A 16170-nucleotide genomic window follows, 5' to 3' on the forward strand; every position below is an offset into this window, starting at 1 on the left:
ATTTCTCCTTGGTGATGTGGATGCCGCCATGATTGTTGTCTATTCCATCATCCCTTAGACAAGCAGCCACCATCCACAAGCCCAAAAAGTTTGGGAAAACCACATCCCCGTCACTGATTTTTACTTTATTTAGGGAAAAGTGAAAAGGTTATTGTCTCACACAAAGGGCATCAGTGAAGACACTGCCATATTCAAACAAAATTCTTTTATTGAAAGTGTAATGGAAATTTCTTCATATTGCTTTGATGAAATGAGAGACAGCAGCTGTAGACAAATATGCTTTTTTTATAAACAAATGCAAATGGATAAGGTAAAAATAAAGCATTTTTTTAAACTTGTACCTTTAAGCAACATAATCACAATATATACACAAAGAAAGCTAAAATAAAGCTATGTTGAAACCAAAGTGTTTCAACCAATACATTAGATAATTACAGATTGTGTCAATAAATACCCAGTTTTTAAACTGTTTAACAGGCAACTTTTTACACAGATACCAAGAAGAAAAAAAAATATATATATTTACAATTCAGTGCCCTGGGGGAAAAAAAAAAGAGAAAAAAAAAATCTTTTTTTTTTTTCTTTTTTGGCACCAACACAAATAAAAAGAATAAATTATTTGAAAAAAAAAAAATCCAAAAAGGCAGGAGTCAATCCCAATCATTCATTTAAAAAAAAAAAAGTGTGTATATATATACTTATATATATAAAATAGAAGCATATATTTTATATATATAAACATATATATGCAGAGAAACCTAGGAATGTTACAAAATATATTAGTGCCAATAAATACAGAACGCTACCAGACTTCCAACTGTCAGTATTTTTGATGCAGTCTGAAGGATAAGGAGCTACCACCTAGGAGATAACTGAAAGGGGGGATTTTTCAGTCTAAAGAAACAATGACGACAATGAAAAATAATAATAATAATAATAATAATAATAATAACAATAATAATAACGACAATAGATATATCCAGGAAATCCTCCATCTGCCAGTAGTATTCCTACAGTCGCCCTCCTGCCCTGGGGGCGATGCCTTGCAGGAGGAAGCAGCGGGCTCAGGACCCGCTCGTGGCCGTGGGGGGTCAGCTCCACATCCAAGTTGACCGGCTCAATACCAGAGAAGATGTCCAATTAAGTAGCAATAATAAGGATTTAAAAAACCCCAAGCAACCCACGCTTCGTACGCCAGAAGTTTCCTAAATTGCCGGCAGGTTCGCAGTGAGGCACCTGACAATGAGCATGTATCCAAGAGCACCATGCCTGTGGTTGGGGATAGAAACAGTTCAGCCAATAGAAAAATCCTCAAATCCGTGTTTCGGGGTTGTTTCCCTCGTCTGTGTGTCTCTGCACCCCCAGAAGTTCCCTCCAGCTGCTCCCAGGGCAGCAGGGCTGGGACACCAGAACTGTCTCCTCCTCCTGTGCTGGTAATGCCAGGAATCACTCCCATCACCAAATTTTCCAAGGCGGAATTTAAAGCCGGTAGGTTTTAAATCCGTTTTGCTTTTTCCATCCCACTGGTGTAGGCACTTAGTGTATCACTGATGCACAGATTTTTTTGTCCAGTAACATCTTGTGGCCAAACAGCGTCATGCTCTCAGACTGACTTAAACAGCAAAAGGCCAGGGCAGCCTCCAGTATCCTTCCTAAACACAGAGATTTATCTCATTTTAAAAACCAAAAGCCTTCAGCTTTTCAGCTTGGTCTTCAGGACTTCAAAAACTGTACTCACAGGACAAACAACCCAATAAACTTCATATCCATCTGCTTTGCTCGAATTACTCGATTCACCTATATAAAAATACAGTATACTCAGTGTGACCCACTGGATTTTGGAGCTGCGACATCCTCGGTGCTGGGGAGTCCTAAGGAGCACTTGCTGAGGAGCTCGAGCACTGTTGCTGTTTTGGCTTTGCTCTCCCAAAACCCCCACGGGGGCTGCCAAGGTCCTTATGGTTATACCTCCCCACCGTTGCTGACAGTTCCTCTGCATATTCAGGCACCATAACTGATGAGGAAAGATCTCGTGGCCAAATCCTCAGGATATTAAATAAATTATAAAATAATTTACAAAAAGGGGTTGGGTTTTGCTTCGAGCCAGTATTAATGTTACTTCTTAAATAGTTGAAGTTTGCTTGCTTTGCTCTCCACAGTGATATTATGGAGACCAGACACCATTCCCATGTCTACAACAAGGCTGGGAGAAACCAAGGGATGTTGCATAAACTCTTCCCTCGTCCCTCCCCTCCCACACCACTTCTGTTCAGCTTTTTTAGAAATGTGAGAGAAGACCAAACAGCCAACATCATTCAGACTCAGAAAAACCAGGGTCATCTTCCTCTTGAAGACCTTATTGCCCTTCCAGGTCATCGACAAACCACAGTGCTATTCACGTACTACAGGTAGAAAATAAATAAATACAGATATATTATGCAAAAAAAATATGATTGTGCACATAATACATCTGAGGTATTACCAATTTAAATAAGGTTTCATGCTAGTTCAAGCTTCAGTGGCTAGTTAAATTCTGGAATTTGCAATAAATAGATGAAGAATGATTATGTATATAGTGTATGGATCTCTTCTGTAAACCTCGTAAGATTTCAACGTAAGAGTGTGTTGGGCTGACTCTTACGCAAACCACAAATTTTCACAATAAATACAGCTTCAAAAAGTTGCCTTAAAAAGTTCCTGCAACACTGAAACGTTTCTAGAAGGGGCTGTATGGACGACTGGCAACGTTAGCGAGGAGTATTTCTCAACAGGTCTTTTCATATAAAACACAAGGAAATTCTCACGTGAAAGTCCTTCTCCCTCCCTCCCTTCCCCACCCCGTCATGAAAGTTTAGAAATTTTTGCACAAACAGCAAGAGAACTGATTGTAGCTGCAGTATGTCAAAACGTCCACGTTCTATAAAGACCAAAAATAGCTAATTTGCTTAGAAAGTCTTCTGCTGTTGCTGTTCTTTCCTCCTTATATTTGAGTAGCACACCGTCCTTTCAGTGAAAGTTTGCCTGTCCAACAGTTCCTCCGTTTTCCTTTCAGCATCAGTCCTTGCCCAAGCCACATGGGAGTTTCACACTTTCACTGTCTCCATCAGCGATGACTTGATGGCATCCTCCAAAAGTTGATTGTCTGTGAAAGGGGCAGGGGTTTCAGGGACGGATTCGGACAAACCAATGAGGGACTCCAAGAAACAGGAGCCCTGATCTCCGCCTTGCGGGAAGCCAGGGAAATTAGGCAACTGAAACTGTAACGCTGAGAAGTTATCCAGGTTCTCATACTCCTTTAAGGAGTTGTAAAGTGGTCCCAAGTTATAGTCCGAGAAGGACTGGAAGAAATCCAAGGAATCGGAGGAAAGGCTGAGGTCGGCGTAGCTCTTGGAGCAGGGCTCAGTGGAGGACGAGGCGCAGCAGGACAGCCCATCGCACCTCACGTGGGCTGCATCCTCCAGCAAACCCCCGCTGTCCTGGTTGGCGTTCTCATCCAGGCACTCCGAGAGGTGGGACAAGTGGCCAGAGACAGGCTTGGCCTCGCTGCCGTGGTCCTCAATGAAGAAGTCGGTGGGGTGGAAGCAGCCGAGGTCATCCTGGCCACGCCCGCTCTCCTCCTCGGCATCCGAGTCGTTGAAGTGGAGGATGCGCGCCAAGCCGTCGTCGTCCACGTCCGACTGGGATTTGTCTGAGGGGAGGCTCTCGTAGGGTTCCTCCAGGTCTTCGCTGGGGTGGGAGGAGATGGAGGAGTCTGTCATGTCGCTGCTGCAGCTGTTCTCCCCCAGGGCCTCCAGCTCGGGGCTGAACTGGAAGGCAGGTGCCAGCGGCACAGCGCGCTCCTCCAGCGAGCCCTTCCCCGCCGTGCATCCCAGCGGCGAGAGCCGCTCCCGGAAAGGGGGCTCAGCCTCTGCCACCTTCTCGCTGCTCTGCTGCTGCTTCTCCAGCTCCAGCTTCATGATGGTGTGGATGAAATGTGTCTGCACACGGGCCTGGTTGAACTCGATCCTGCCCTCGGTGTTGCCACAGCCGTCCTTGGTGCAGCCACAGGGGAAGGAGGTGTGATCCATCTGGCACAGGGAGAAGTAGAGGGGAAGGATTAAGATAGAACCCAGTGGCATAAAACCAAAACTGCCCCTGACTCGTCTGCCCTGAGAAAGCCAGTAACAGCTGAAGGGTTTAAAAGCAGGAAGAAGAAAAAAAACAAACAAACAAACAAAAAACCCCCACATCATGCTCTTTTGAACAGGTGTCATAAAAAGTTGTATTTCAGTACAACTGAAGAAAATTAAAGGATGAAAAAAAAAAAAAAAAAAAAAAAAAAAAAAAGCAAAATATAATGGTCCAAAAGGAGACATAAGGGGGCAAAAGTGAGTTTTTTTCTTTATTGCTATTTATTGATCTCACTATCTGATCTGCAGCAGCCACTAGAGGGGGGCTGTGACACACACATGGAGCACCCATGTGCACCCACCTCCGCCACCCCCAGACTCCAAACATGGCACCGCGGGAGCGAGCAGTGCCCAGAATAAGGAATGAGGCTCCCCAAATACAGCTGGGCAGGCACCCGCAAAAAATACCCTGAAAAATATAACTCACTACTTGAATACAGAGGGATTATCCCACTGTGCAGGTGGCCTGCACAGCTCACTGTGGGCTGATGCTCAGCTGACACTCCCACGTTCGCCTGAGCGCGCTGGGATTTGTGAAATACGCCAAAAGAAAAAGGAATTAAAAATAAAACCTGGGGGAGGGGGAGAAAGCGCAGCCGCGTGCAAGGAGCTCTTCCTTGCAGACATTCCCACATGGCCCAGCTCCAACAGGAGATCAGGCAGGTATGGGTCTCGTGGGGACGTACAGCGGGGACATTCTCACTGCAGGCTCCGGCAGTGCTTGGATGGCTGCACGTGTGATTTGGGAAGAGGACACTTCAGAGCAGTGTCTGCCTTGCAGCCTGAGGGATGCTCCAAGAGCTTTTCCCCCCAAGCACAGATGGATTTACAGGCTGCCCCAGCTTTGTCCAGCTTGCTCACACCCCCGCCCTGCTCTAAGGCACAGCCGGAGCTGCGGCATCCCCCTGTGCCCAGGGGTGAGGGCAGTACCTGGCACTTAATGCCTGCCAAGCTGCAGCTGCAGGTCTCGGGGTCGCAGACCTCGCGGCAGTCGCAGCCGCAGTCCTCCCGCGACAGGCGGATGTTGTGCAGCTCCCGCTTCTCCTCCTTGTCGATCTTCTTCACCCCCACGGCCTTCAGCAGCGCGCGCCTCTTCTTGGCGGGGTAGGGCTGCAGGAAGAAGCCGTCCTCCAGGTCCACGTTGCTGACGTCGATGTCGTCGTCGGAGATGTCCTCGATGGTGAGCTGGTTGGCCTCTTCGGACTCCTTTGTGCCGTTCATGGTTAGCTGAGGGCAAGAAATGGACCAAGCATTAGGGGCTTGTTTGGGGCTCAGAGCCATTGGAACCCCCAGCTGGGGGGGAACAAGAAAGGAATGACCTCTCCCCCACGGTGGCCAACCTCAGGATAAGCATCCAAGTCGGAGCCCACAAAGAGCTGACAGCTGACTGGGGATGTGTCCTGGGATATCAAGTATCGAAAGCAGAAATTAAAAGACTTTAGGAGATGCCAAGAAGAGTCTCAAGTGGACCCCAGGAAAGAGAGGTAGTACCAAGAGAGCAAAAATGTCTTCTGTGTCTTTTCACTTTTCAAAGGTGGAAAAGTAAATGAAAATCCCCCACTGGAGCCGGTGTTTTTTTGGAGACCCAAACTGAGAGCTAAGGATTGATGCCCCCAGGCCTCGGAAGCTCTTACTAAAAACTGGCCAATTAACTAACGACATCCACCAGCTCCTCACCAACCCAGCCCCATGCTCCTAACTCACCTTCCATTTCAATGCTTCCAACTTCTCCTCTTTTAATTTCTCTTCGAGTTTGCCCCGACGGACGTTTTCCTGCTCCTTTGAAAACTCTGCCAGTGTGAACTGCCGGGAGGAGCTGTGTTTGCTCACCATCCCCAGGGTACAGCCCCCACGGCTAGGCACGCTCGTGAAGCCCTGGCAGCGTGGGAAGTAAAACACAGTGACCCGGTCAAACTCCACATTGTTCTTCTTTAGTCGCTTGGATTTCTTCAGGATTGACGTGGCTAGAAAGGGGAGAATTAAAAAAAAGGAAAAGCACTCAGTCAGTGCTGCAGATGGAATAGAAAACATCACGAACAGGCAGGACTTGCAATTACTACTCTCTCAACAGGGACACACTGGGACAAGGCTACAACATTGCTTGGTGGTGTTTTAGGAGCTAACACTTCGGAGGTGGGATGGGGATGGAGAGGAAGCTAAGCCAAGCCCCGCTGCACTGGAGTCACCCATCAGATTCACCCTACGAGGTGGCTGCTGCTTCTCCTTCCTGCTTGACTTCCCCCAGGAACATCCATTTGCTTATTCACGTGTGGCAGAGCATAACGAACAAGCAACCAGCCATCCTACACATCTGTCTAAATCCACTCTGCCCCACACTCAGGAGCCCCTGCTCTGCTCCCAGGATGCCGGGGCACTGGCATTCCCAGTGCTTCATGGCTCCAGCTTTTGTGGCAGGGCAGAAAACAGCCCAAACAGCTGCTTTTTCTGGTACTTCCTTTCACCATCCACTGGGAGGAACTCTGAATCTATGGTTTATTCTCAAGAGACTCATTTGAGAGCAGCTGCAAAGATGTTGATCTTTGTGCAGGTGATCCCCGGGTAAACATGGCAATACATGACTCTGGTTTATCTTAAACTGCTGAAACATGCTACACACCACTTACAGCAGAGCCTCTGCAGAGATACCCAGCCCTGCACATCTGCACGTGCAAGCAGTAGATGGAGGGGGACCAATTAGTCAGGGCAGGTTCAGAGTCAGTGAGTTTCCACGAGTGTGGCTGGCCAAGAAAATAAAACGAGGCACAGCCACACAAGTGTGGCAGGAACAACAGCCAGCTACACCCAAATTTGTGGTGGGGAGGTATTTCTGGTCCCATTTTCTGCTGGTGCACGGGTAACTTGGTTGCTTCCAGGGAAGAAAATAACCCAGAAAAGTGGGTGACTGCTGCAGAGCTGGGATCAAGCCCTGCTCTTTTGGGAGGCAGAGCCACAAGCAGCCTTACAGTGAGACCCAAGGAAAAGACTGCAACAACCCGAGAGGTTTGGCTGCTTTGGTGGGCCCCAAAGGCTGTGAAAGTGCAAGACTGGACAGTTAACTGCACCCACATTTCACAGGTCTCACTTGCCAAAATATAGCGTTTCGGTTTCAAGTGGGGAAAAAAAAAAAAAAAAAAAAAAAAAAAAAAAGAGAGAGAGAGAAAAAAGAAGTGTTCACCCAGCTGTGTCAGCAGCTTCTGCTCAATAGCTGGGGGTTCACACTGGGCCCTGCAGTCACTCTGATCATATCTTTGCACTGAGCGTTGCATTTTCACAATAACCTTGACTCAATCTCCTAAAACATGAGCTCTTTATCACAAGGCAAGTTAACCACCACGATCATCTATTGGCCAAGTTGCTGCACTTTGGCATTTGCCTCTCTGGCCCTGCACCCCTCCTCCGAAATTGTTTTCCCATTCCTGACCCCTTTCCAATTGAGCCAGAGAATACAAAAAGTTCATTGTTTTGTCACAAAACCTGGGAAGACAAGCAAGAATGAGACTCTTTATTATTACAAGACTTCTAAAGCCTTTTCAGACCACGGCGTGTTTGTGTATGTCTGCTAAGTGGACCTTAACTGCTATATACAGTGGGCGTTCAGTATAATTTACTAGGTTGGACTGTTTCTCCTCCGTGAAGATGTTCCTCTATTGTACTTTTTATTTTTCCCCTTACACGGCAGATAAAGGGCTTTACAACACTGCCTTCTGTGTGTTTTCTCTAAAAGCTCTCAAAACTTACATTGCTGGGAAAACAAAATAGCTTTTATCTGCACTAGCAGCGGAGGCAATGTCAAACGTGTCACGCTCTTTGGCAAAGTACCCAACTTATGTAGGAAACAAGTTCTGAAATGGTAATTGCACTACTGGTTAATCATTTTTTTAAAAAAGCAGCATTATGGGCCTTAACTGTCTGATTAGGTTGTGCCTGTGAAACAGCCTGACAGGGAATTGAGGGTTGGTGGGATGGTCCTGCAGCAGGGGCTTGGAGGCACCCACATGCCTCTGCACACCCATCCTTAGGTTTCTATTCCTGGAAACCTGGACTTCAGCAAAAATATTCCAAAGGAATAATAAATACTGAAAGCAAGGGCTGAGGAAAACCACTGTGAGGAGGCTGGATGATTATAAATCAGTGTCATGACAGGTAGCTGGCACCACAGCTACCCATCAAGGTGTGCCCCAAGGGGGTCTCTGTGTGGTGATGACCCACCACCACCCTACAAAAAACCCATGCAGAGGCACGGCTGATCCTGGGAAAGCCAGAGGTACTCACGGGTGAAGCTGGACATTAAGGCAGAGCTGGGCTTGGGCTCTCCATGGGAATTCTCCTCATCAGTGTCCCAGCCCGAGGATGCTGAGGAGGAGAGGGGGGAGCAGGAGGAGGAGGAGCAGTAGGTGCTGTCATCCCCCAACTCTTCGTACTTCCTTTTCAATACTCCGCTCATGGTGACGCCGTTTTTGTCATATAACTGGAAAACAAAGGAAAAAAAGCAACATGAAGCCAGGGACATCCTGGCAGTTCCTGTCACCCCCCCAGAAAGGCTTCCCCATCAGATCCACTTGGCCATGCAGATGTGATTCCCAAAAAAGTGCTGCCCCTAAAACGCCTCATCTTACCACATTCGCTGTGCACACCTGTGAATTTCTCTCCCCTTTCACAACACTGCAGAAGAAACTGACTATCAGAGGCAACAAACTGTCCAGAAACCAATCCAATCAACACAAATGTCATCAAACAGTAAGTATTACATTTTGCTTACTAATTCTTTTATGTTCACTCCTCACCCAGATCGCTTTCTATGCAGTTACAGCTTTAACGTCTTGCTAATTACAAAAATAAGCCAGTTTGCAGAAAACAATCTGTTGGCATGATTTACTCGCTAGAGCCCCCCGGGGAAACAGACTTATTAAATGAAGCACTGAAATACAAATATATCAACTGTGAAGAACAGCCCTTCTCCTCACGGTGCCTTTCATAGTCAGTCCCCCATTCAATAAGCTATTCTTGTTTAGGCTGGGTTATGTATCAAGCATAGAAGCAATTAAAAACAACGTAGCTAATTAAAAACAAAGGAGCTCTGTACTTGCCTAGATTCCTAAATTTCCTGCATGCTTTGCCCCTGCTCATCTTAAAGGGAAAAAAAAATAAAAATAAAAGAAAGCCAAAAGTAACAGTGTTGCATCTTTTAAACTTTGCTTTTGTAAAGTTTGTGCAAATTCGGGAGATGAAAAAAAGCCCACAAAAGCTCCAGAGTTTGCCTACGGTACTTCTGGACAAAGCTCTCAGGCACAGGGTGGGATTTTTGGGCTGGTCCTGTGTATGGCCAGGAGCTAGGACTTGATGATCCTTGTAGGTCCCTTCAACTCAGGATATGCTAGGATTCTAATCAGCACCCACCCAACCTGGGATGCTCCTGCACTGATGATGGATCATTCCACCTTTTAGACTCTGGCAACACCACCCAAGCTCCCCCTGCTCCTGCAGAAGTCACTGCCAGCTTATTTGGGAGCCACTGAGCCACCCCCAGAGCTGAGAGCCAGGCTGCTGCCTGAGGGGTGACTTGCTCTGACCCCATCCCACCAGGCTGTGAGGCACAACCACGGTGGGAACCCCAGCCCAGGAACTCCTTCCAGCAAGGAGGGGAGAGCCCCAGCAACGTGGGATGCTACCAACCATCCCATAATACACAAAAGCTAAAGTATCCCTAGAATTTGGATAATGTTGGGACAGCAGACAGCCCTGGGATGGCAGGTACAGGGGTGCCAGACACTCAGTCCACATCCCCTCCCACCACACAAAACTTCTCCGCCGGCCAAATTAATTCTTTGCAACCCAAGCACTTTCTCACTCCACTTTGCATGTCTGAAGTTAGTTTAAATCTCTGAAAAAGAAAACAACAAAACAAAAAACCACACTAAACCTGCTTTTCTGACAGACCTGAGGAGGCAGCACAGACACCACACCAGTTTGAGAACCTCCCCACGATGGGATTTTCAGTGTCCCGACTGTATCAAGCAGTATCACGTTGCAGGACAGGAGCACTCACAGTTCCTTCCAAGCCCTGCACCAATCCTCCCTAATTATGTTTACCACCAGCTTCCCAGGAGACAATAGTCACCTAAAAGGTCAAAAAAGTCCCTGGATGAAGCATTTCCCTGGCCTAGAGAAGTTAATCATTCGCTGCAAGGTGCTCTTACAGGGCCAGTACATCCCCCTGAACCTGGGGAGAAGTGATCCCTCCATCCCTCTTCCTCCTCCTCAGCAGACCTGCAGGTGCAGGTGGTTTTGCCACAGAGGGGTTGTTGGTTTTTTGGCCTTAATCCAAAATACATGCAGAGAAGGTGGATTTGGCCACCCTCCAGCCCCGGCAGCACGTGTCCTACCCAACACCTGGATTAACCCCTTTCCTGCCTGCTCCATGGCAAAGCTGAGCTTGCAGGCTGCTGCAAAACAGCAAATAATAAACCTTTTATTTGTATTATTTTTGTGCATGTCTGTGCCTCCTGCTCTGTCTCACGTTTGCTTTAGGAAACAACCAGGAGTAAAGAAACTCTCCAAATCCATGGCAAGGATCCAAATCAAAGCCTGAGCTGCAGCCAGAGGTTTGCAGACCCCACTGTCCGCCTGGAATGGGCAAAAACTTGGCTAAAACAAAGAAAAAAATCCCACATGTGGCTTGAAAGAGCATCAATGCTCCAAAGGACAGTGAGGGATGACAGTGAGGGATGCCACTGTAGCCGAGGGAGGGAAGAACTACCTCCCTAAAATGCCTCTAGGACACATGTCCGACAGCAAACACCGTCAGAGACACAATGCTGACCACATCCAAGGCCTGTGGGGGACAACGGTCTCAACCCTGGGGGAGGGTGCTGGAGCAGCCAAGGTCATGCTGCTGAGACAGGGATAACTCCCAGGTCTGGACCAGAGATGTTCAGGTCACCTGCCAACCCAACAGCCCACCAGGGACTGCACCACATCCCCCCAGACCAACCCCACAGGGAAACCAGAGCGTTCTCCTCCAGCCAGAGAACCCAGCTAACACAAACACCAAGCCAGAGCCGAGGCAAGCGGTGCGTAAGATGGTGCAATTCTATTTATTTATTTTTTAAATACTATCACCAGTCAGGAGGATGAAGGGAGGTGTGTGCAGCTCCCCATCCATGAGAATGAGCCAAATGGATAGAGAAAAAAACCCACTCTTGGCACGATGTCTTCTTCAAGACACCTATTGTTTTGTTAATGCAAAGGAGGTGTTGTGCAAACAGGAGTCCCAGCTAATGGGAAAAAGCTGGTGAACCTGCTGCCCACCAGCCAAAATACAGTGATTTTCTCCTGTTACACCTTACCCCTCACTGCTGATTTATGGCTGTGATGTTTTCCAAGTCAAGTTTTCAAATCCTTCCCAAGAGTGATGTAGCGGAGCTGCACCCATCTCTGTCTGCTTCTACCCTACCCCAAAAAATCCTCCAGGTGGGAATTTCACTGTCAAAGCCAGGATGGTCCTCTGCTCCTTGCCTTGTGCTGGCATGTGGAGACAGAATTCACACCAGCAATTTGGATGTTGCCTTTACAGCCATGCCACCGAGGCCACTGGCCACTCAGCCAAAAAAGCTCAGAGGCCCATTCAAACACAATGAGGATATTTTAATTGCAGCAATTTTGCAAGGAACCTTGAACCCACAGCGGTGTCATACAACTAAGTCCCAAAAATGTCCACAGCAGCATGGAAAAAATAAATATCTATATCTGAGTTTGCCATTGCAAATCTCTAAAGGCACCACCGAGTGCAGGATTTTACCACCTTCTCCTTTTTTTTTTTTTTTTTTTTTACATAACCTGAAATAAAATAATCCTATCTTCCTTTCAGTTGCCAAAAAAGACATTCTGTTCTTGGCTAAGACTTCTTACTCATCTATTTTACTGAAAACAGCTTTTGGAACAAGTACATAATGCAATGGATCAAACCCGCAGGAATTCCTCTCTGGCACCAGAACTCCCACTATCCTGGGAATACTTTCTAACAAATATTTAGCCCAGATGTGCATTCCTTTCTTTCTCTCTCTCCCTCCTTTTTTTTTTTTTTTTTTTTTTTAAAGCATTAAAGTTTGGGCGGGGGGAGTAGGGAGGGAGCAGTGCAATTGGGGGGGAAGGGAATCCAATCTGCAAAGTCCCATTTCTGGCGCCCAGCAAGTTGCAGGGTAAAGCCCTAATACACTGGAATGCAAGGAATTGATGTTTTAACTATCCTCCTCCTGGACGACGTCTCAACAGTAAATATTTCGAGTAATTTAGGTTTAAGAAGGTTTGGCATTTTGTTTAGCCAAGTGCAGAGGAAGGCAACTAAAAACCCCTACCAGTGTGCAGTCTCCAGGAGACTGCACAAGGAGGCACCATGGCTTTGGGCAGAATTGTGAGAAGATGTTTCAGTGTTGTATTTTGGGGCTGTAGATGTGCTTTGAAGCGTCAGGCAATCGCAGCAGTGCAAGCAAAGCAAAGGAAACTCCTCACAGCGAGTCCAGCAGCTGCCTTTGCTTGTGCCACAACTCCCATGAGTATCGCAAGGAGAACACCCACGAGCAAGAATATTTCAAGTTTTGGGGGTTGGTCGGTGGAGCATCCTAAAGAACGGAAGGATCCCGAATCTGTGCATGAGTTACCGAAACCAAGTTTATTTTTCCGAGCGACTTAGGGAACACCAAGAAAACAACAACCCCTCCGACCCCCGCCCAAGACTCAGCACAGTGCCCTAAAAGTATTTGTTTTCCAGTGACTTTTCCGAGCTGTTTTGCTGACTTTAAAGCCCAGCCATCTGCTCGGAGGACAAAGTGGGGTGGACTCTTCCCAGCACACCGGGACGAGTTCGGGACCGCGCTGAGCCGTGAGTCAGAGCGGCTCCCGCTCCCTCCCCCAGAGCCGCGGTGGCCGCGCAGGTCTGGCAGGAGTAAATACTAGTTTAAAAAACACCACCGCATATTTTAGCCAGGTACGGCTCCCAAAGGCAGCTGACGGAGCTGCTGGGGTTGGTGTTTGTTCGCACGCTGCCGTTTATCGCGGGCAAGGAGGTCTCGGTGTGAGGATCACCAAGCACAAGCGCTGCGGAGCTGAGCTCCCCGCTCAGCTATCCCAGAAATCTGACGTCCAGCAGCAGCGGTGATGCCAGCAACCCCTCCGGGTTATTTAATAATCGCCACACTATCGGCACTGATTCATTGCTCGATCATGTAACTATTTTAATTCTTTGCATATTTACTTAAGTGGTTTGCCCTGTTGCCGCCGTGACAGCCTCCCGATGACAACACTTCCCAATTTCGGGGCTGACTGGAGCCAAGGGGAGCGGGATCATCCCACCAGGACCCTCCAGGGGACTGTCCCACGCGTGTTCCCAGCCACATAAAGCTGCGCTTTCCAGTTCAGACCAGATTATTTTCACCCAGCTGGGTCTAAGGTTTCATAACCTTGCTCCGGTTAAAAATAGCCTCTGCCTACTATGCAGCAGCAAAACCCAAAGTACATCGTGCTGCGGAGTGGGAGCATGAATCAGTCCGTAGCACCACGAGTTTATGCTCCTGTCAGAGACTGAACAGGCAAAACACCTTCCCCGGAAAGAGCAGCAGAAGTGTTTACTCCATCTCCTAATTTTTGGAAGGCCACAAAGGAAAAATAAAATATTAAAAAAAAGGCTTGTCAGATTTTTCTACCAAGCCCTTACTTCTTGCTGACAGCTTGAAAGGTAAATAAGAAATTTTAGCGAATGGATTCAAGGTTATCTGACACGGCCCAAAATGAAAGGAGGTTCAAATGAACTCGGCGCAGATTGTGCTGTAACAAACAGGAAAACAGCGAAGTGTGCTTTGTCTAGGAAAATCCTCTATTTGATCACACCTCATGAATAATTCACACCAGGTTTCCACATTTGTCCTCCTGTAGGTACACGCTGTGCGTTACCTTCCCTGCTATATATACGCACGCATTTCCTGCGCTGAATTATTAAAGCCTTTGCCGGGAGCTGCGGAGCCTCTCCGGGAGGAGAACAAACCCAACCATCCTCAAAATAACCCCACCTCCCGCACACCCCCCCCACACACACCTTGAGGGGCTACATCTGCAAACTGCTCGGCAGAGGACAACTAAAACAATTTTCATGGGGAAAAAAATGAAGTAATAAAATGAAATAATAATTGGTGATCAATTCCTAGTAACAAATGACAAGACTTAACCCGGCAATGCTGGGTTAAGGGTTGGACTCGGGGATCTTAGAGGGCTTTTCCAGCCTTAAGGATTTCCCTCATTCTGTGACTTCGAGGTTTGTGAACGGCCGTCAGGGTTTTCTCTCCCTCCATCCATCCCACCCAGGCGTTGGCATTCCAGGCGTTAGTAGGGCTGAGCTGCTTTAGGAAAGGGCTGTCCCTGCGTGCCAGCCTCTTCCTACAGCGACATTATGTAACTCGGAGGTGACAGACACTTCTGAGGATGCCGGGGGTAGAGATGAGAGACTGGGGGGGGGGGGGGGGGGGGGGGGGGGCAGGCAAAAAATTATAAAAACCTGAGAAAAGTTAGTAGCTGGGGGCGGGGGCACGGGGTATCCTTTTTAAATTTTTTTTTCCTTTTCTTTTTTTTAAATATTTTTTTAAATATTTTTTTTTTTCAGGTGGGCCGTGAAAGCCGCGATGTTTTATTTCGGGAGGCGGGGGGCGTGGGGGGGGAGGGGGTGCCCCTCTCCGTCTGTCCGCCGTCGGTCCCTCCGTGCGCCCGTCGGTAGGTGTTGCTGTAGCGACGGGAAAGCATCCCCAGCCGGGCGGATTTGGGGAAGAGCGAGCCGCCGAGGCTCCCCCCGCCTCCCCCAACCTTTCTCTCAACATCAAAAAATTAGAACCGCGGCGATGGAGCGGAGCCTGGACTCACCGTGGGCGGGGGCGAGAGGGGAACTCTGCGCTACTCCTAATCAATATTATCAAGGAGCTCGGCTCTCCGTACGGCACGGCCGACGGCAAAGTGCGGGGGGGAGGGCGGCTCGGGGGGCGCAGCAAACCCCCACCCCTTCCCCCAAGGAACGCCGTCCCGCTGCCCCCGGCGGGTCCCGGAGCCTCCGGGCGGCTCAGCCCCAGCCGCAGCCGCGGCCCCGCCGGGCTCCGCTCGCCCGCGGGCAGGAGCAGCGCGGCCAGACGGCGCCGGGGCGGCGCGACCGCCGGAGCGGGCGGCGGGCACCGGCAGCGACCCCCGGCCGGCGGGACGGCTCCGAGCCGGCTGCCGGAGAGCGAACCCCGCGCCGGGCAGGCACCCAGCGGACCCCTCAGCCGCGGCCCCCGCTGGTGAAAGGCGAGCCTTCCCCCCCGCCCCGGCCCCGCACGCCGTCTCTCCCCCGTCCCCATCCCGGCGCCGGCTGCCCGCGGCGGTCCCTACCTGCGGCGGTGTCGGCGCGGCGGCTCCGGCTGCAGCGGCGGTGCCTGGCGCGGCGCCTCCCGCTCCGCTGCCGGGGCCGGGCCGGGCTGCGCCGCCCCGCGCTGCCCTTTTCCGTCAGTGGAAAACTCCGGGCTCTGACGCAGGCGGTGACAGGAGCGGGGCCGGCCGGCCCGCCCGGCTTCCTGCCCCCGCCGGGCGGGGCGCTGAGTCAGGAGCGGCGGGAGGCACCGCCCCGCATCTCCCCGCACCGCCCCGGACCGCCCCGCATCGCCCCGCACCTCCCCGGACCGCCCCGGACCGCCCCGCACCGCCCCGCACCGCTGCGGGTCCCACGGGGAAGCTGTGTCCCACAAGAGGTTGGGGAGTCACAGGGACAGGTTGGACCCCAAAATGGATTTGGGTCCCACGAGGAAGCTGTGTCCCACAAGGGGTTGGGGAGTCACAGGGACAGGTTGGACCCCAAAATGGATTTGGGTCCCACGGGGAAGCTGTGTCCCACAAGGGCTTGGGGAGTCACAGGGACAGGTTGGACCCCAAAATGGATTTGGGTCCCACGGGGAAGCTGTGTCCCACAAGGGCTTGGGGAGTCACAGGGACAGGT

The 16170-nt window shown here is 49.8% G+C and overlaps 1 protein-coding gene across 1 annotated transcript; it reads right to left on the minus strand.

Annotated features, from left to right (window-relative positions):
- Positions 1-203: 203 nt before the first annotated feature.
- CSRNP1 (cysteine and serine rich nuclear protein 1) lies at positions 204-15637 on the minus strand. Its single transcript, XM_040077274.2, has 5 exons — positions 15570-15637; positions 8442-8637; positions 5874-6133; positions 5100-5396; positions 204-4067 (listed from the first exon to the last, which is right to left on the minus strand). The coding sequence occupies exons 2-5, from the start codon at positions 8611-8613 to the stop codon at positions 3084-3086; spliced, it is 1713 nt and encodes a 570-aa protein (XP_039933208.1). The 5' UTR covers positions 8614-8637; positions 15570-15637; the 3' UTR covers positions 204-3083.
- Between the last annotated feature and the right edge of the window lie 533 nt (positions 15638-16170).

The sequence above is a fragment of the Hirundo rustica genome, chromosome 1 (assembly GCF_015227805.2).
Source record: "Hirundo rustica isolate bHirRus1 chromosome 1, bHirRus1.pri.v3, whole genome shotgun sequence".
Lineage (NCBI taxonomy): Eukaryota > Metazoa > Chordata > Aves > Passeriformes > Hirundinidae > Hirundo > Hirundo rustica.